The sequence below is a fragment of the Mesoplodon bidens genome (genome assembly GCF_964165515.1).
Source record: "Mesoplodon bidens genome assembly, chromosome: 3".
Lineage (NCBI taxonomy): Eukaryota > Metazoa > Chordata > Mammalia > Artiodactyla > Ziphiidae > Mesoplodon > Mesoplodon bidens.
Genome location: NC_138178.1, coordinates 87,318,801 through 87,340,172, shown reverse-complemented (window position 1 = coordinate 87,340,172; position 21,372 = coordinate 87,318,801). Strand labels below are relative to the sequence as shown.

The 21,372-nt window shown below is 39.0% G+C and overlaps 1 protein-coding gene across 1 annotated transcript in view; it reads right to left on the bottom strand.

Annotated features, from left to right (window-relative positions):
* The window catches only part of FBN1 (fibrillin 1), a 256,740-nt gene that overhangs the window by 191,681 nt on the left and 43,687 nt on the right, over window positions 1-21,372 (bottom strand). The window contains exons 5-6 of the mRNA XM_081229024.1: window positions 16,268-16,363; window positions 12,778-12,873 (exon numbers count right to left, since the gene is read on the bottom strand). Coding sequence (XP_081085150.1) covers window positions 12,778-12,873; window positions 16,268-16,363 — 192 coding nt within the window. The remainder of the gene's footprint in view (window positions 1-12,777; window positions 12,874-16,267; window positions 16,364-21,372) is intronic.

Here is a 21,372-nt window from a genome sequence, read left to right as displayed (position 1 = left end):
GTAAAGGGCTGCAAAGACTTCTCAGAGTCATCACCTTCTGTTTGGTTTTGTGATAGCTCGTTCTGTTTAGCGCTGTGGAAAACTGTAGAAAGAAGTAAATACTAAATAAGGTCTGAAAAGAAATAGCTCTATCCAATTCCACATAATGCTATTTTTTTTTAAATTAGAGACTATTCTACAGTATTTAAGGGTTGTTTTCCTCAAAGAGGGCAATTCTAACTTCTATTACACACTGCTTTCCAAAGCCAGCTTTATATTATTAAGATGGATGTATGCCTCTGCTTTTTTATGTTTCTCAGAGCAACAAGTAAGTTCTAAAATATTCCCCACTCTGCAAGTGAAGCTTACAAACCATTATACAGAGAATGAATCAAAATTTGTTTCTGGAGGGTCATGCCTTTGCCTTTGTCCTTTAAAGTTCACTAGTTTTCATTTAAAGACTACTTCACCAGAATCCCTAACAGAATATAAGCTTTTCCATTGGGATGTTAGGAAAGAAATGATCCCTAAGAGCTAATACATATTTAAAAGAACATTTTCAATGTAGATAAAATCTGCCCCCAAACCAGCAAGTCTTCTCTTTTCACCTGGTTGAGTGTCCAACAGTGAAGGTCAACAATGTCTCCTAAGAGAAGGCAGGCAGGAGGATAAGGGCTCCCCAGGGAGAGAGATAGAAATGGGCCTCTTTTATGAAGTGCACCTTTAGAACGTTCTTTATTTCCGGAGGAAATAAATATTCCAACCTCCTGTTTACTTATAAAGCTCTTCTGAAACAGTTCAGAGGAAAGGGATTGCTGCAGAGGGTATATGGTAGGAAAGTTGGAGAACATTTCCTTTCATGTGTCCCATAGAATTCACTTCCAACATACTTCAATTATCAATAGCTATACTAATATTTCCATAGGATACACATGTATTTGTAGGTACTGTTTTCAGAGTACTTTTTAAAAAAAATGTGTATTAAGCAGATATAAAATTGTATTAAAGTATATTTCACATTTAAATACTCTCTCTCATCAACCTTCAGATCCCACAGTTAAATTAAGTAAATTAACACCTACTCTCTTCATAGCACTGGGCTTGGTACTCAGTGAGGCAGCAAGAAGTATCAGATACAGTTTTTGTTCTTTGGTCTATGGGAGGGATCATAGCCTGGCTGGAAGACTATATATAAATCAGCATATTATTAGCACCCAAACTAGATCTAGATTAGCAAATTTTGTAATTCCCAAATTGTGGCGTCTAATAGGCTGAATTTAACTTTTAAAGAAAATACTGAATATATATAAAATATTCACATATATTTATATTTCTGTATATACATATTTCTATATTTTAAGTTAATGTCATTTGTGTTTCATTTAGTGAAGAAAATATTTTTAACTTGCTTATAAGGCTTCTTAAAAGCCATGAAATAGGATTCTAGATATTTTTATGCTGATGTAAGTATTTCAACACAAAAATCAATGTCACAGAAAAAAGTTTTTTGACAAGATGAATACACTCATTCCTCACCTCTTAGTGAACAACATTGAAACCCATCAGTATATATCCCCAAAGATAAGGTTAGGTCACCCAATTATTTTAAAATGTAATAAAATGCAAGAAGAACAAGAATTAATTAGAGAAGTAAAAATACTAACATGGCTGATTTGGCTTAAAGTGCATGACAAATAGCAAAAGTTTAATACATGCATTAACTATCAAATAGAAATGTGAATGGGGTCCAGTCAGACAGAGGTGGTGATGTCAGTCAAGTTGCAACGACATAGATGGGGTTGGTGGTCAGGAAAGGATTGGGGAAGGAATACATCTTAATCTTGACTTTGAAAGAAGAGAATTTAACCAATCTATAAAAGGAAGCTCTAGCTCCAAGAATATCTGATACTGCTTGTTCTGGTAAGTAGTACTCCCAAAGATTGAAAAGAACCAGATGGCATGCATGCCAACCACATCAAACCTTTCAGAACCAGGAACTTATCACTATTTAATGGAAGAGTTCACTTTGCCTAAGTCATACTGTATTTTTTTTAATTGAAGTATAGTTGATTTACAATATTATATTAGTTTCAGGTGTACAACATAGTGATTCAATACTTTTATAGATTATACTCCATTTAAAGTTATTATAAAATAACAGTTATATTCCCCTGTGCTGTATGATATATATCCTTGTTGCTTAACTCTTTTATACATAGTAGTTTGTATCTCTTAATCCCACACCCCGATCTCGTCCCTCACCCCCTTCCCTCTCCCCAGTGATAACCAGTCATTTGTTCTCTATATCTGTGAGTCTGTTTCTGTTTTGTTATATACATTTATTTACTTTATTTTTTAGATTTCACCTATAAGTGATAACATAGAGTATTTGTCTTTCTCTGTCTGACTTATTTCACTGGGCATGATACTCTCTAGGTCCATCCCTGTTGTTGCAAATGGCAGAATTTCATTCTTTTATGGCTGAGTAATATTCCATTGTATTTATATACCACATCTTATCCATTCATCATCATACTTTAGAATATTTAAGAACCAAACCCCAGGGATTACATTTAATTTATAAATTTAATTAATTAATTCTAAAATTAATAGATTTGAAAGTGCTGGGTTAAAGAGTTATGGTATGTAAAAAGAGTTACCTTCTTGCAGGACTCCCAAGAGCTAATATGCTAACACATCCAGTGCCTCTTCAAGAAGAGGACATGGTATAGAGTTTCCAAAATCCTTCTGACCATGGAAACTTCATTTCATAGAACCCCCATGGGACTAATGTTCTGCAAAAAGTACTTTGGCACATCATCTGGACTACAAAGTCCCATATATTTGTTCAATATACATTTATAAACCAAAAACAGCACAGATTCTCTAGAGGCCATAACTGCTAAGGAACGTAAACACTAAGCATAGGACTCTCAATTGAGCATATAAAACTGGTAGGGTCTCCAGACTCCTATCCATAGGGTTAAGCTAAAACAGTTTCGGAAATAGACCAGTCCACCCACTAAGTTATATATACAAAGGAGAATATTTTAAAATCCCAATACCATGCCTCATATAGAAATTGTGCAGAAGCACAGTTCAGTAGAATAGAAGGGCAACACAGAGAGACTTGAAATAGGCCTTTCCTTCTTTGGAGTTAAGCAAGTTGACATCATGCCCCCCTCCTCTTTTCTCCTAGGAGGTCTCCAAACACTGAGAGTCTGGCATAGCAGGGACTTCCTAAGGGTGACTGTTTCCTCCCTTTTCCCCTGGTCAATTCCAGCCTCTGCATCTTTGTACTGTCTCTTCCCTTCATCTGTAGCACTTTCCCTCATCTACTCTGCCTAACTAAATAAATCTTTGCCCTGCTTTTTTAACTCTTTCATAGATGTATTTCTATCTTTCCAAAAAAGAATTTTAAGTCCCTGATGACAAGAACTATATACTCCCCTCTGATTCCATCTTAGTGCCTAGCTTAGGGCTGAGCCTGTATGAAATATTTGCTACAGTTGTTATATCTAATTGACATGAATACAAGAGATTTCATTTATCACTTATATTTGAACAAAACTCCACTTAGACAAATATCCCGAGAAATTAGACTCTAATCTGAGGTCCCTAACTCTGTGTTTTTTTTTTTTGAATTGGTTTACTTTTACATAGCAACATAGGCTATGATTCTCTAAGATGCTGCTTTCTTAAAAGTTAAATAAACAGCAGCAGGAAGAAAGAAAATTAGAGACCTGACAGAGACCTTAGGTGAGTGATGATGTGACTAGAAACAAAGCTCTAGAACTGTGCTATCCAATATGGTAGCCACTAGCCACATGTGGCTATTAGCTGGCCTAAATTGAGATGTGGTATAATATAGGCATGAGAATTCAAAGACTTAGTATGGAAAAAAGAATGCAAACTATCTCAGTAATTTTTAATATTGGGTACCTATTAAAATAAAACTTTTGGATATACTGGGTTAAATAAGATATATTATTAAAATTAATTTTACCTGTTTCCCTTTACTTTTTCATGTGGCTACTAGAAAAGTTAAAATTACATATGTGGCTCACATTATATTTCTATTAGTCAGTGCTGCTCCAGTGTTCTGAGTATCCAAAAATGGAAAAGTGGTCCAAATATTAAATGTGGCTACTGATAAAAACTAGTTTCATCTTCTTTTAAAGTTCATAAGAGCTAAAAGAAAAGAAAAGAAAAAAACCCAATAAAGTTAAAAAACTGTCCCTGAAGATTAAACCATGATACCAAATTTAACACCAAATTTAATAGCTTATTAAATTATTCACTTTGATAATATTAGAGGATGTTAAAATGGATATTTGAACTGGAGCACAAGACAACAGATGCCACATTCTAAGTCAAGTGTGACACTATGATGCAGAATTTGCGAAGGGTGTGATGACAATCTGGTCACAGGGCTCTTAAACACTCATGAATATCAAGAATATCAAAACGTCCAAGGTAATAAGAGATGGGACGGGAGTTACTTGGGAGAGGGCTGAACTGTCACTAGCTCTCTCTAGGAAACTGGTGGAAGACCACATTATGATGACAAGTCATGAAAGGGGCTTCAGGGAGAATGCTCAGACCGCACGATGTGTGTTATGTATCCGCAACAGGTTGGAGGACGCTGTGGACTGCAGACTGTCTAACGCTTGGAAACTGGCTGGCCAGATGCTCAGACATGGTTCATGGGAGAGGCTGTTACCATGTCAAAGTTGGTTTGCACTCTGTCAATTTATTGTGACCAAAAAAAATGCATGAGTGTTTCCTGCTAACTAGTTGTGGGCCACTGTAGGAGAAAGCTGATGTGGAGTGAGCTTAGATCCTTTCTCAGAGGGCTCCTAGAGCAGCAGAGGCCTCAGATGGCTGGAGGTACCAGGGGTCACCCCGGGTTGAGGAAGGAAATGTAAGCAACCAATAAGAACATAGATGCCATATGTGGAATCTGAAATATGATACAAATCAACGTATTTATGAAACAAAAACAGACTCACAGATATAGAGAACAGACTTGTGGGAGGGAGGGGAGGAGAGGGAAGGAATGGGAGTTTGGGATTAGCAGATGCAAACTGTTACATGTAGGATGGATAAACAACAAGGTCCTACTGTATAGCATAGGGAATTATATTCAATATCCTGTGACAGGGCTTCCCTGGTGGCGCAGTGGTTGAGAGTCCGCCTGCCGATGCAGGGGACACAGGTTCGTGCCCTGGTCCTGGAGGATCCCATATGCCGCGGAGCGGCTGGGCCCGTGAGCCATGGCCACTGAGCCTGCGCGTCCGGAGCCTGTGCTCCGCAACGGGAGAGGCCACAACAGTGAGAGGCCCTCGTATCACACACACACACACAAAAATCCTGTGACAAACCATAATGGAAAAGAATATGAAAAAGTATATATATATATATATATATATATATATATATATATAAAACTGAATCACTTTGCTGTACAGAAGAAATTAACACAACATTGTAAGTCAACTATAGATGCCTTTGCTCATGTGAGAGACCCGCACGGGAGAAAGTCTGAAAAGGACCAGAAAATTTCATCCCCCAGCAGGGGAAAAAGTAGCCCACTGAGTGGACTGAGAGAGACAGTGAGTGGGAGACAAAAATTCAACTGCTTTATGATTGCATCCCACCAGTCCTGCTGGTCATACCAGGCGTGTGCATGGTATGGTAGCATACATTCCCTACTTGCACACAGCTCCTCAACCACAGAAACTGAACATCTATGTCAACAGATGTATTTCCTGGAACTATTTTAGGAAAATCAAGTTTACTCAATGAGACACCAACTAAGAAGTGCTGCAATACCACTTTAGATGCATAGTAACACTTAAGGCGTTCTGCCTCTGCTCTCTACACATTAGTATTTACTTTCCATTTAGACTAAATACCAAAAGCTAGGCTCACAGAGGGCGTCAACATTTTTTTAGAAACAACAGTTTATTGCTTGTTACCTTTTTAGACAAAAGAAAATAAGCAGAGTTCTCAGAGCTCTGCCTTCCAAAGACACTGTGAGAATGGGAGTTAGCCTACGGCATTTACTCTGGGAACTTTAATAATAGCTGCCTAAAGTATAAAATTATGTTAAATTAGTGTCATACATGCAGCACTGTAAAATTTACTTCCAAACATTTCATTAACACCTTCCAGAAAAACTGCAAGGAAAAAAGCACAAGAAAATCAGCACTTGATTCCATGAAGGTTTCTAGACAGCCCTTTGAGAGTAGGCCATGATTCTACTTTCTTTTAATGAGGCAAATGTATCTGAAATGCACCACCTGGTTATTTATATATTTGGATCATTATATGTTAGTCTTTTCCATTCATTAGACACAATGCAGACACTGCTTTTTTGGCTTTACAAAATAAATGCTTATCAACTGCTTTCAGGATAGCTTTTTGAACTCTCCTATGAAATCATTAAAAAAGATCCCTGGACTTCCCTGGTGGCGCAGTGGTTGAGAGTCCACCTGCCGATGCAGGGGACACAGGTTCGTGCCCCGGTCCAGGAAGATCCCACGTGCCGCGGAGCGGCTGGGCCCGTGAGCTATGGCCGCTGAGCCTGCGCGTCCGGAGCCTGTGCTCCACAACGGGAGAGGCCACAGCAGTGAGAGGCCCGCATACCGCAAAAAAAAAAAAAAAAAAAAAAGATCCCCGTGCAAAACCATCACTTGTGAATCAACAGAGAAGCTAAGTTATGAAGATAACAGAGTTGCTCATATATCAACTGCACGTAAGAGAATGAAGGAGAATTACAAACAACCTACCTGTCCTCTGTTCTATTCTTCAATTACTGGAGAAAAACAAAAACAAAAAACTAAATGCCTTTTCCAGCTCCATTAATACTGGAATCCCTTAAGAGGGCAAGTATGATGACCAGACTTAGTTCACCTTCATTGTCATGCTTCTTTGATGGACTATGAATTATTGTCGTTCTTTGATTTTTATTCTATTCCATATTTGCCCCGCATTGTTCCTCTTTCTTAAAGCTATCAGTTCAGTAATGCTTTCCCCTATACTTTTTCTACTAATAGCCAGCAGAACAGCCAACAGACTTTCTTGATTTGGGAAAAATCCAAGTATTGTCTTCACAGTTTAGACTTGGGTAGGAATTTAACATTGAACAAATGATTCAGGATTTCGAAGAATTCGTGTCCATGCTTACATTCAGACGGTACATAATGAAGACCTCCAGATGGAGTAATGATAGAAAACTTCTTGTTATTAGCACTTATGCTTCCAAAAGGCTTCATACTCTGGCTCACATGAAGTTTGACATTAAAATATTAATCTAATTCCATGTGTTTTAAGAACCATGCAAGAGAATTCTTTTCACTGCTTTTTAATCTAAGTCAATTTTCGACCCCAAATGACTAATGTGTTTGATTATTGACTGTTGTCACTAGAACTGACACTATTTTAGGCTGTTTCTAAAAACTCAAATGACTCCCATAAAGGGAAAAAAATGGTCACATGCTCATTTGAATGAATTGCTGACTCTGTAAAGGTAATTACAAAAAAGAGTTTCCAAATATGGCTCGAAGAGTTGTAATATTGTAGGAAAACTATATAACCTTCCATGGTAACTGCACTAAACGACAATATTCATTTTCTATGGCTACACTTTAGAATGTTGGTTCAGTCATTTGGAGTCAATTTATATGTACTGCAAACAGACAGGAATCATCCTCTCTCCAAGAATGGATTATTATATTTAAAATATCAGAATCAATCAAACAGAGAAATATCCCCAAACCCTGCATTACATACACCCAAGCAATACTCAAGACTTCTTTCTCTTGGCTTTTAAAATGATTTAAAGGCAACTTAGCTCAACTCTTCCTCCAGAGAGGAAAACTACCTACCTTGCCAAATTTCTTGAAAGGCTTTTTTCCCCCAATCTATAACTTTCACTCTAAAACTCTTAGTTCTAGATTTCTTCTTACAATTTCGCAGAAATTTTTCTATAGTTACTAATGACCTCTTTCTGAGTGAAACCCAAGTATGGCACAGTGGTCATGTACACAGGCTTATGAGCCAGACCAGCTGGGTTCAGTTGTTGATTGTACCACTTACAAGCTATCTGACCTTGGGCAAGCTCTTTGACCTCTCTTTGCCTCTGTTTGCTCCTCTATAAAATGGGACCCATTATAGGACTTTTCTCATAAGGTTGTTGCAAATCACCAAAGTCAAGTGTTCCGCATACTGTCTTGCCCCCTCTAAGTACCCAGTCCATGTCACCTGTTATCACATCAAAGGGCCTTTTGTTATTCTCATTCTTTCTTGATCCTTGAAGAGTCTAACAACTGCCAAGCTATTTCTTGAAGTCCTTCTTGCTTTTAGTTTCTTTGGCTCAGTGCTCCCCTAGTTCTCTTGCCTCTCTCCATGTTTTCTCAGTGTCTATCTTTTGTTCTCTTCTTCCTCAGGCCTGTTCACCAGTAACCCCACCCCGTCTCCAAGTTCAGGTCTATCTCCATCATTCTTCTCTCTTTTTTCATTACCTTGAGAAGTCTCATCCACTCACATGATTCACTGTGTTTAGTATAAGAGCATTTAACAAGATTTTAAATAGTCTGCATTCTGAGGCAAGATGGCAAGAGAAAGTGGGCTTCCAATAGTCTTGTTGGCAGTAACTATGGCAATACACAACTAGCTTATGTTGTCATTGCCAAAACAGGCACTGACCTCATTTCAATATTCTAATAACAAATGTGAACATACCATACCACTGAGCTTAGGTAATGATAAGTTTTATTGGTTGCTCAAGACCCAAGCAGAGAGAATGCAAAAGTGAGGGGGAGGGGGCAATCAGGAAAACCATAAATGGAAATTTACAGAAAAATATATATATAAGAGGAAGAATAATGAAAGAAACTTGGCATGTGAAACAAAACACAAAGAGATGCAATCTTTGATACAGAATGTAGCAGGAGGTGGCAAACTCAAGTGCCCACAGGGGCTAAAAAGTAAGCTAAATGAATAAAGGGAGCAGGATGTAAGACAATAGGGAGTAGTAAGGATTGTGGCAAGCTAGAGACTATAACTAAAGGTACTCACATTCAGTTTTTAAAAAGTAAACATTACAGGCCAAACAAGTCACAGGCCTCTTCTTTTCTTCCTCTGAACGTAGCAGGCAATAGTATCATTGTCGCCTGCCCAATGAGGCTGACTAGCCAAAAAATTTTTTAAAACATATTTTACTGGCTAAAAGCTACAAGTGAGACAGATTTGCTTCATAGTCTGACTGCATTTGTTGAATGAATGTTATGATTCATAATTCAAGCATGGATCCACTGCTTGTCTCCATCACAAACCAAAACACTATGTTCATGGGTTATTAAGATTCACTTACTAGCTTAAAGTGATCCAAATCCTGCCAGTATCACCCCCCAAAGGATAGTCTACACTTGTACTGGCTCTCTGATGTAGCTGCAGACATATAGTTGCAAGACCTCTCAGGGACAAAGATGATTATCCTGAGAGGTACTTGTAACACATTTGAAATGTCCCCTTCCATGTGTATTATACCATGATAGGAAGTTGTTTGTTTGTTTGTTTATTGCCACCTGGCTTAGGTCAAAACATACCTTCTTTTCTGCATCCTTGCCAACTGAAAATGACAGTCATGTGGCCCTGAAAGATGGGGCCAAATTCAATTAGGACTCAACACTGCAAGCTCTGTTTAAAATGAAACCAATGAGAAATATCCAGAATTGTCCACAAGTAGGCAAGCAGCAGTTACTTCCAGGAGATACTTTTTCATCATCTGATAATCATATCTCAAGATTTTCTGGTGCTTCAAAATAAATTCAGTTCAACATTTATTGGCCATACGCTGTGCATCACGCATTAAGCTTGGCTTAGGAATTTAAATGATGATGAAACCACAGTTGCTGCTGAAGAGCTTACACTCTAATGGGGGAGATGGACATGGAAACCTGCTATTTCAATACAATGTGGTAGGTGCTATCAAAAGATATGTGGAGAAAGTGCTCAGAGAGAATGCAGAAGAGGCCCTGGGCTCAGCCTCCTAGAAGAAGGAAAGAAAATTAGTAAAGACTTCCTGGAAGTTCATTTTTAAAAATAAAAAGCCAGGGCTTCCCTGGTAGTGCAGTGGTTAAGAATCTATCTGCCAATGCAGGGGACATGGGTTCAATCCCTGGTCTGGGAAGATCCCACATGCCACGGAGCAACTAAGCCCGTGAGCCACAACTACTGAGCCTGCATACCACAACTACTGAGCCCGTGAGCCACAACTACTGAAGCCCACGTGCCTAGAGCCCACGCTCCACAACAAGAGAAGCCACCTCAATGAGAAGCCTGTGCACCACAACGAAGAGTAGCCCCCACTCGCCACAACTAGAGAAAGCCCGCATGCAGCAATGAAGACCCAACGGAGCCAAAAATAAATAAATAAATTTATTTAAAATAAACAAATAAATAAAAAGTCACATTCCATTTAAAACATAATGCAACTGGCCTACATAGCTGAACAACTTAGTAAGTATACTAACCCACCATCAGAAGTGACACTGAATACTTCCCTATGCTTCAGGATGGATTTGTCCTGACTCAGTCCTATATTTTTATTAATCACTCTTGAAATCACAAGCATTCGTCTGAGTAATAGGATATCTTGCCTCTAATTCTTTAAAGAGGTAAGCAGATGACTGCCACAAGAGCAGAAAACAGTGAAGACTAAAAATGAAAATACAATCCTGGAATCAAAGAGCCTCCCCTCTCCCATGTGGTGAGAGAAATCACACTCATGTTTCCCTTCTCCCACTGAAGGTTTGGGACTGTATTCCCAGGCAGAAGAGGCAAAGGGCAATGATTAAAGAGAGCCTGCCTCCTCCCGACTCTCCACAACCACAAATGCCTGAAAATCTGCCATTTAGGGATGAATTTTATTTAGATAATCACTACTGTGAAGATTCTACTGGGTCAAAATATACTTACACCTAAGTGCAAATTTTAGGATACCCTTATCACGGAGGAAAGCAGTTAAAGACACTCCAAAATTTGGAGAAATCCCTAAGTAATATGCCAGTTTTGATTTGCAGTTTAGTAACTTAACCCATTCACATCATTTCTTAATCTTGGTCACAGATCAAGTCTTTGAAGAAATAAGTGTGGAATGGTTAAATATCATGTCCTCTTTATTTTAGACTGTTTTATCAATATCTGTAACTATGGGTATCAATATTCTTTGCAGCAAATTATTAACCAGATTCTTAGAGGTAAAATGCTCTGTAACTTCATTCTATTAGTGATTTTTCTAAAACAAATTAAGCCCACTATTATCACTTCCAGAATTATTTTCACACTGTTCAAGTTACATGTTAACAAATTTAACCTCAACAATTTAAATCCTATATCATCATCAAGGAGTAAATAATAAGGCCACAGAATGATACTACCTAATCAAAACAGTTGTCTCTTGAGACCATCAGATATACATTAGCTCCAAGTCCATAAAAATACATCAAGTTGTAAGGAGAAACAGTTTTAAAGAGGGACTCCAAAACGATGCCAAGTACAATGTAAAGGCCAAGAGCCCATGAGGCATCACATATCCATAACATGCAGTGCCCTTGTGAACAGAGATACAATATAATCTATCCAGTAATAATAGAGTTACTTGCTAAAATAGGTATTGTGGCTTTATCAGCAAAGAACTGAATTTAGACGAACTCATAAAACTACAAACAGAAGACAATTTCTCACATACCACTCTGTGCTCTTTGCTTTTAAATAACACATATTCAACACTTGCTACTGAATCTTTACTTTCCATCTTAGAATAAAATGATCTCTATACAACTTTGGATAAAGGTGATGACTGCAGTTTAAAAAGTTCATGAATATTTTTCAATGGGTATTTTTCATGAGTATTTTTGCAGTTTTGTATGAAAGGAACCTGCTAAATCTTCACAATAAAATCTTCACTATAAAACTAGGAACAATGAAAACATGGCTATGAATATAAAGACAAGATGATCAACAAAGCAAAGGTCAGGGCGGTGGGTATTTAAGACTACTGCACATTTATATACATCTCAATATCCTATTTGTATGCATAGGCAAATCAGGTAGAAATCTCTTTTAATTAAGAGCAGCAGTATGCATTAGACTTGAAAACTGAAAACCCACATTCAAATTAAAGCTGCTTATTACGTGTGTGACCTTAGGCAGCCCCCTTGACCTCCCTGAGCCTTGATCTTCTCAGACGGAAAAGTGATGATGATTATACACGTCAGTGGGCCACAGTGAGTACTGAATAAACTACAGGTGTGAAAGCGCAGTTTCTCAGCCATCAGTATTTCTAGTGAACTTCGAATGCCGAGCTCGTATACCACTAAAGCCAATAGATCTTAATAGATCTTTAGGTGCAATTTTTGTTTCATTCTGGATTTTTCCCCTTGCCATACAGATGTTTTATTTGGAGCCACCTCCCTAATTTACTAGGATAATAATGAGCTCAATCCTTACTCTATGGACAATTTTCCTCTTTTTATCTTGATGCCAACTGGTACTTATGCATAGGCTCACTATTGAGTCCTGCAGTCCACTGGCAAGAATTACTGAATAACATTCATAGGCTTAGGACCATTGTCTTGTCATCCTAGGAACCTTCCCAGTGACGATTCAGAAACCCCCTCAAAGCTCAGCAAAATTCACGAAGCAGCCGCAAGAACCCAATGCATGTTGAAATCAATCATAGTTTTAGCCACTAGAACATCTTTACATCGCTACATTGAAACAAATTACCTCTTTCACACTGGGGTCCAGTAAAGCCGTAAGTGCATGCACATCGATTTGGGGCCACGCACCTGCCTCCGTTGAGACAGCCACTTTCACAGACAGCTGTAAAAATAAGGAGACAGGAGCTGAGAGGCTGACGGGCTTCATCTGATAGTAGATGCTAATGAAGTAACACTTACTGTCCCCTGAAAGGACAACAATAAAAACACTAAATAATCACCCTGGTATTTGTTTTAAACAGTTACTGTACAGTTCCAGTTCCCCGGATGTTCCTCAGTCAACTCAGGTAAAACTACCTGGAACAGGTGAGTATGTACCTGTGTTAATGCTGACAGTTTCATCCTGGGAAGCATGTGAGAAATGCTTTCAGTTCTGCACATAAAATGGTGGTTTATAAGAGATACCCCTGATGAGAACTGCATTTTAGCAACCTGACTCTTTTCTTATGATTTATGTTTAATTTCCAGAGGGTTCTCATGAGGGAAAACATTGGCCTCTCTACTGTCATCCTTACAGAAATGCAGCATGTTAAATCACTCTATTAATTGCTAACGACAAAACATGAATACTGACATTCAGTAATTTATGCACCATAATAAAGACCCAATTGAATGTTATAAGAGAATCTCTGGAAAATATTGGTAAGATAAGTCCAGAGATCCTTGAGGGAGGGACATTTTACTTGTCAAGAAAGGCATTAAAATAAAATCTGAAAGCTCATGCCCTGAACAACTCTTCTCCGTACAACTTCCTGCAACTCACTTATGCATGGCCTCTTTCTAGGCATCTTAATCCACAGGTGGTAGGCTGCCCCTGCCAAATTTGCCAGTCCCTCCCACTCTTCAAAGCCCAGCTCAAACCTCACTCCTCCATGAGGCTTCCCTAACACCTCCATTTAAATTAATTCCTCCTTCATATATTTCCCACACGTTTTTCCTGTACCCCTGTGGCAGTCATGGAGTTGAGCCATTCAGATCTCCCTCCAAGAAAACCTACTGTGAGGAGGTTAGTTGGCCGGCAGCCTGAAGCTGCTACACCTTCAGATCCACTACTATGTTCATGCCAAGGGCACACTCTCCTGGCTGCTACCACCCAATGACTAAGCATGGTGGAGACTGGACATCTCTGCCCATCATGAAACTATTCTGATGGGCAATCTTTATTCTGGGCTCCCTATCAGCCTGACCAAGGCTTTCATGACGTTGCACTATAGTCTGAGGCTCCTTCTATACAATCATGATAGTCTTTCCTTCCCTCTCTCCTTGCCCAGGGGTGTGACCTGCATCATGGTCTGAAGGTCCTCTGTCCTGGCTCCTGCTTTCTTTCCCTTTGATTCTTCATAGGCTTTTTCCCCAATAAATCTCTTGTGCATCTAATTCTGTCTCAGCATGCACTGGGATCAGTGCACTTGAACTAAGACAACCCCTTATAGCCAAAAATTATAGCAGTAGTCCACTGATCATCACAAAATTAGAGAAGTGTATGTATATTCATTGTTCTAATTTGCTTCTTAATTTAGAGTTAGGAGAGAATGAAGAAGTTTAAGCAGAAAAGGAATTTTGAGATTGCCTAAGCCAACCCTCCCATTTTACAGATTAGGAAACTGAAGTCTAGGAAAGGTTTTCTAATTCTACGGGTGTTACCTGAGTGCCTGTCGTGCACTGGGCTTTGAGCTCTACTCCCTCTGGGAGCATCAAAGGAAACAGAAGATGCAGAGCAGCTCCTTCTGATTCCCCTTCTGAAAATGCCTTTGAATCCATCCCCATCCCACCATCTCTTTAGCCATAGCCTTAGTACTATTCTTCCTGCTTCTGTTTCTTCCCACTCTACTCTGGCCACAGTGATCTTTCTCATTGTAAACCACTGTAAGTGAAGTGTATAGGCCAGTATTTCACAGCATTAAATGCATGGGCTGTGATGTTAGACTGCTTGGGTTCAAATCCCAACTCTGCTGATTACTCCCTGTACAGCCTTAGACAAGTTACTGCCCCAGGTTTTTCATTTCGTAGAAGGTAAAAAAGGCCTCTACCTCAAAGGGCTGGTGTTATGAGTTATGAGTTAATATGTGTAAAGAGTCTGAACACGTGCCTAGCATATAGTAAACAGAGTAAATAACTCAACAGATGAATGTTGTTGGTCATTGTCTTCTCACTCTCCTTCTCTGGCTCTACTTTGGGTGAAAAAACGGTATGCATAAAGGCACTCCAATGGCCCATGACTTCCATTCTGACCTTAGCTTCCTTCCCATCACTTCCCTCAGCACTTAAGTCCTAGCAACGCCAAAGCCTGACCTCCCATGCTATGTCATGTTCTGCTGCTTTGGCTTATGCTGTGCCGGCTGCTTAGAAGGCCCACCTCCCATCATCTGACAAGGGAACTCCTACCCACCCCTTAAGACTCAGCTCAAGGGTCTCCCACATTGGGGAGGCTGTCCTACCTCTCCTCCCTCCATGCTACTGCTATGGGCTGCCAAAAACTCAATCGTCATTCTTACTATATTGCAGTGTGTAGACAGTCAGGAGGGTACATAAACTTTGATTTACTTATAATAGCATCATTCATCATAGCAAATACATGTACAACGGCAAAAATTGGAAACAACATGAATAAATGCTCATCATTAACAATTCACTAAATAAACAGTAAAACCTATATATAATGGAGTATTATACAACTATTAAAATGTATTTTTAAATGTTCAAAAAAATGAAATATACTTCTAATAAAATATTAAGTAAAAAAGTTATATGAAAAATTATGCATACAATGGATCTCACGTACCAAATATGCATTAAAAGACTAAAAGGTAATATCTGGAATGGTGGGATTGTAGAAAATTTTATTTTTTATATTTTTAAACTTTTCCAAATATTCTGGAGGGTATATATATTCTTCTTAGTGTAATAAAAAGTGAGCTCTTTTAGAGGAATTTTCATCTCTGCAAAGCACAGGGGCTGATACAGAGTAGACACACAATAAACAGTGTTCATGAATGAACAAACACACTGGCCAGCAGTGTGATAAATATTATAAGAGCAGAATCTAGATTGGGGAACTAGAGAGATACAGACATCAATAGTCAAGAAAAAAGAACATGTTTGGGGAGAAAGATGAAGTTGAGTTTTGAAATACTTTATTGGAGATGCTTATTGAAAATCCAAGAGATGGTGGAGATGTTGAGCAATCAAACAGAAGGCATACATCTGGAGTGAACAAGAAGAATTCCTCACCTTGGGTGTAAATCAGAGATGAGGTAAGCAGGGTAGTGGAGGTAAATGAAAGAAAAATGAATCAAACAACCCATTTCCAAGGTTCCAGTCAGAAATTTGGTACTATGTGTGTTGGGTAAGGGATCTGTTCATCTGTAAGAGTCACTGGACATCTCTAAAAATGCCATGTCCCAGGAAATCAAAGAAAATCCACCAGCACTTATCTCTGTAGTCTCTTTGTCTCTATAGATTAACATCTAGAATACTTATGACTATGGTTTACTTACGTTGTCCACAGTGAGTCCCTATGTATCCTTTCTGGCACAGACAGTGATCATCACTGCAGCTACCTCCATTCATGCAGCGAATGTTACAGTGTTGGACTTGAAAAGGAAAAAAAAAAGACTGATTTGTTTTTGCAATTTAAGCACATAGATAGCAACAGTTCACACTAGTTGATCTGCAGTGATTTGAAGAGAAAATAAAATGGTTTATCAAGATTCATATATTTATGCAGAAATAACCTAATTAACAATGCTAAACATGTCATTGTGTGTGCATAAAATCATTTACAATGCAATGTAATTGTTTCTTCGATACTTACTCTAATAATGCTCAATGACTTCTCTAATTTAGCAGAACTTACCACTCAATGTCATTTCTGTAATTTACACCAACAAGAAAATACTGCCTTGAGAGACCAGACGAGACAAGATTACGACGGCAATAATTTTCTTGTTAAAAGATGCAGAGTCCCAGGTAGGTGGGCAGGAAAACATTCAGGGTGACAAATTCCAAGAAATGTTGGTAAAAGAAATTGTGGAGGCAGCAAAAAGAAGGGAAAAAATACCTACAACGGCATTTAATAACAAGACTGCTTGATAACGGAGACAGCTGGACTCGGCTCGGAAAGAGCTGCTGGTTTAAACTGTAACCTTAAACCAACTAAGACCCACAGTGTTTGAAACCCACTCTTTATCACACTGTCACCTACAGAAGTGGGAGAGCTTCAGCACCCAGAGCAGGAAGACCACAGGCAGGCGGGCTGACTTAGACTGAGATGATGAGGCGCTAGAAGGAGCTGGAGTGAAAGAATGACAGCGTGGTGTGGGTTCTGGCTCCTCCAGGGCTCTGGCTGCCTCTGCTTCAGTAATTTAGGCACTCTCAAAATCCCAGGCTGTTCCTTAGTCCTCTAGAAACAGTCAACTACCTTACTTGGAGAAGACTAAAGGCTTGATCGAATTAATCATTGTTGACACATCCCTATAGAAGGAGGCCAGGACTGGGCATGGAAATTTGGCTCACTGTGCCCTGTCCTCCAAGCTGTGGGAGTAAATCCCTAGAGAAAAAGGCTCAACAATTTCACATCAGGGGACGAAAAGCCTTTCTTCTGTGTAAGAGCAGAAATCAGCTGCTTATGCTTGCTCTTATGCAAAGCCTTCTTGGAGCACAGGGTCCAAATCTTCTCCTAAGCGCAGAGAGGAGACTCCTCCCAGCAGCCACCTTCTTCAGTACCCCTTGTTAGGATGCTCAGTTCAGAATCCCAAAGAGACTGCTGACTTCAGGAGAAAGGGCCATTTTCGTTAAGTGCTACACAAATCTCAGCATGACAACAGGGAAAAGGAAGGTGCCAGAACTCAATACCTACTATGCCCTCAGACAGTACTGAACAGCTAAGTCAAGTTGAAAGTGAGGCACCTTTTTGAAAACATGCTGCATACCTCCTGAAACACCATCAAAGACTCCCTACGTCCGCTCTATTAAGAACCCCTCCATCTCAGCATTCAAAGCCCTCCCGTGAGCCTATCAGGGCTGCTTTGCCTACTCCTAATACATTCTATGACTCAGTCCCCAATGTACTTTATCAGTCACTCACTCATTCAACAAATATTTCTGAGTGCCGTACCAAATGCCTGGCACTTTGTGCTAGTCTCTTCACGGAATCTCCTCTTTAACCTGTCACTTTGTCCCTTTGCCCCAACCCCTAACATACAACACACACAGAGTTCTCACCAAATACTGAAATCCTACCTATCTCCTAGACCCACTGCAGATGTCTGTTCTTTCCTTTGATATTTTCTGATTTCTTTTCTCTCCTCCCTCCCCCACTAGATACTAGCCCTCTTTGTTCTGACTCCAGAGTACTTAATAATTCTCTCTGGAAATATATGTTATATAATCAAACTTTTTTTTTTAAGTTATTTCTCCTATCCCCAGCACATTTCTCTAAAGGCATCATGAGAGTGGGGAGTGGGAAGAATCATGATTATTAATTATATCCCCATAAGTGCTCAGAGCATCCCTTGCCTGTATACAGGTGCTGTATAAAACTTTGCTAAATTAATTTCTGTTTACTTAATTCATGCTCCATGATAATGACACCAAAAGCTATGCTCAAACACTGAGACTGTGTAGTTGCCTAAGCACTTATACAGCACTCAATAGGTTGCTATTTTTAAAAAAATTATATATATATATATATATATATATTTTTTTTTTTTTTTTTTTTTTTTTTTTTTTTTGCGGTACGCGGACCTCTCACTGCTGTGGCCTCTCCCGTTGCGGAGCACAGGCTCCGGACGCGCAGGCTCAGCGGCCACGGCTCACGGGCCCAGACGCTCCGCGGCATGTGGGATCTTCCCCGACCAGGGCACGAACCCGTGTCCCCTGCATCAGCAGGCGGACTCTCAACCACTGCGCCACCAGGGAAGCCCCTATTAAAAATATTTTTATCTTTGTTTCCCCATATATAAAAGCAGAAATAACTCCTTTATTGGAGCATTGTTATAGAAATCAACCAACCCAGAAAACTGATTAAAACAGTTATTTTAGGCTCCTACGATTTCTATTAAAACATCTCAGCCAAAATGCTTTTTTAACTAAAAAACTATTTACAAGTATACAAAAGAAATGATTTGATGAAAAATTTGGATAATACTCTAAGTAGATCAGGAAAAGGTATATAGTTGCTTTAAAATCTGAAGTTAAACTTAGCTTCATCCTATCTTAGCAAAACAGTGAGGGCTGGGAAAAGCACAGGAAATGATGTCATCTGTCAAGCAGCATAGGAACTCAACCCACAAACTGATTTCAATTAAAGTGGTTCATGCCAAGAGCTAATTTCCATTCCCACATGAGCAACAAAGCCATTTAGCTACTTTGAGATAAAAAAGCTAACAGTAGTTTAAATAGTGACTTTACATTATTTGTTCAAATTGAAAAAGAGAATGAATTCTTCTTTCTGGGAAGAATGGTAAGCTTACATTTAAATGTAATATCATAAAAACCTCTCTGATATGCTTTTATACTTTTTCCTACTCTGTCTTTCAGGTGAACTTTTTCCAGCATAAAATATTCTTTCTCCTTTAAAAAATAAAAGCACTTGGTCAGACTTGTGAAACAATAAGGCATGGTTAGTCCAGTGGTCAAAATAAACCAATGAACCATGTCTCCTTGGGCAAGAGGGGCAAGCTCATCAACAGATAACAGCATCTTAAACTCCTTCTTTGCCACGAACATGTTTACCAAATTCACATTCTTTGTGAGTCTTAGATCTTCAGGGGAAAAAGTATTTCCTTAAAGGTGGGAGTGATCATTCAGGATTTCTGTGGGGAAATAAAGGAACTAGATCTGTAGCTTCACTACACAGCAGAAACAGTTTAGAAAGTATATATATACAAATTGGTTTTATTTTTGATTGAGTCCTGTCATTGATGCATATTCTAAATTTACTCTGATGTGACAAAGAATTCCAGATGTCTGGCAATTAGGAGACCATGTTCTATGTCGCTAGAAAAAGCCAACTGAAAAATAAGGGCTTCACTTGAACCCATATGATGCTCTAAATACCTCACGTTAGAATAGATTCCTAAACTCAATCTGTGTTAAGACTTTACCAGAAACTGAAAATACTAGGGGAATTTAAGTGTCAGTGTACAGGTCTATGCTGCCACGTGCAGTTGGCCCTGAGAAGAACTTCCCCTCCAAGATGGGCAGACAGCCTCAAAGGGTTTCAAGGAAGGCTCAACATCCTAGAACTAACAGAAAATGTTGCCATTAACCTGTATCCACATAGAGTCCCAAACAAATTTTATGTTCATTCCAGAAGATGTCAGTCAGTCATTTCAATCATTCAACAAATATTTACTGAATGCCCTCCATTTGCCAGGTATCAGAAAGAGTAGAAAAAACTTTCCTTAGATTATAGCCCAGCACAAGTTAATTCTTAAAATAACCAACCAAAAGAGAGCGATGTAAACACGCTACTGGAACAAGAGAGATGCAGGGCTGGCACTTGGGTCTAAATACCTCTCAGGTAATGATTTTCTTTGGGATGCATTAGCTTGGGACTGATTCTAAAAACTTCCATTATCTTGGCAGGCACAAGGGACAGAAAGAACACTGGGAGCAATTGGCAAATAAGTATCTGTATGGCAACATGTGATTGTAATGTAGGCACTAGGAAAAGTACAAGGCAAATTAAACAGCTAGACTAACTTCTGGACTTGACACCTGAGACAACAGTCCATAGGGGCAACCAGAGTCACTGCAGGACAGAAATAATTTTCACTGGGAGAGATAACAGCAATGACATTTTCTTTAAGTGCATAAATAATCTATGGTGCCTTAGAAGAGCAACTTCACTAAAGTGTCTCAAAACAAAACAAAAAACCTAGCAGAGCTGCAAATGGTCCAGAGAAAGACAAGTTATATGACAGCAGTGATAAAGGCACTTCCATAGAGGGCTAACTAGAAAGCAAAGAGCTCAACTGTTTCTATGGACAAATCTAAGCAGATTCCACCCATTCCTCTTCTTCCTGTTCATATAAATCCCACACCGCCCTGAAAAATCTTTCCAAGGTCACTTCTTCCAGACTAGCTACAGTACCACCTTCCCATCCTTTGAGTGTTCTTACACTTTCAGCATGTGGTTGCAGCACACTCACTCAAACTCACTAACACACTGCTCTACAATTGTTCCCCTGGCCTTCTTACACCCTTAGAGCTTGGATTCATGTTGGGAGTACCAGCACCCCAAATTCTAACTAAACTGAAGTGAATTAAAAATGATAAAATTTTATCCAACTAAAAGGGGTTCCAAATTGTAAAGATGCCAATACTCACCAAACTGACACACAGGTTTAAAGCAATTCCTGTCGAAATCCTAGAAAGATTTTTTTTGTAGATACAGACAAGATGAATCTAAAATTTATATGGAAAGGCAAAGGAACTAGAATCACAATTTTGAAAAAGAAGAATAAAGTGGGAGGAAATTAGTCTACTCAATTTTCAAAACTTACCACATAGCTGCAGTAATCAAGACTGTATGGTATAGGAGAAGGGACAGACAAATGGATCAATGGAATAGAACAGAGAACCCAGAAGTAGATCT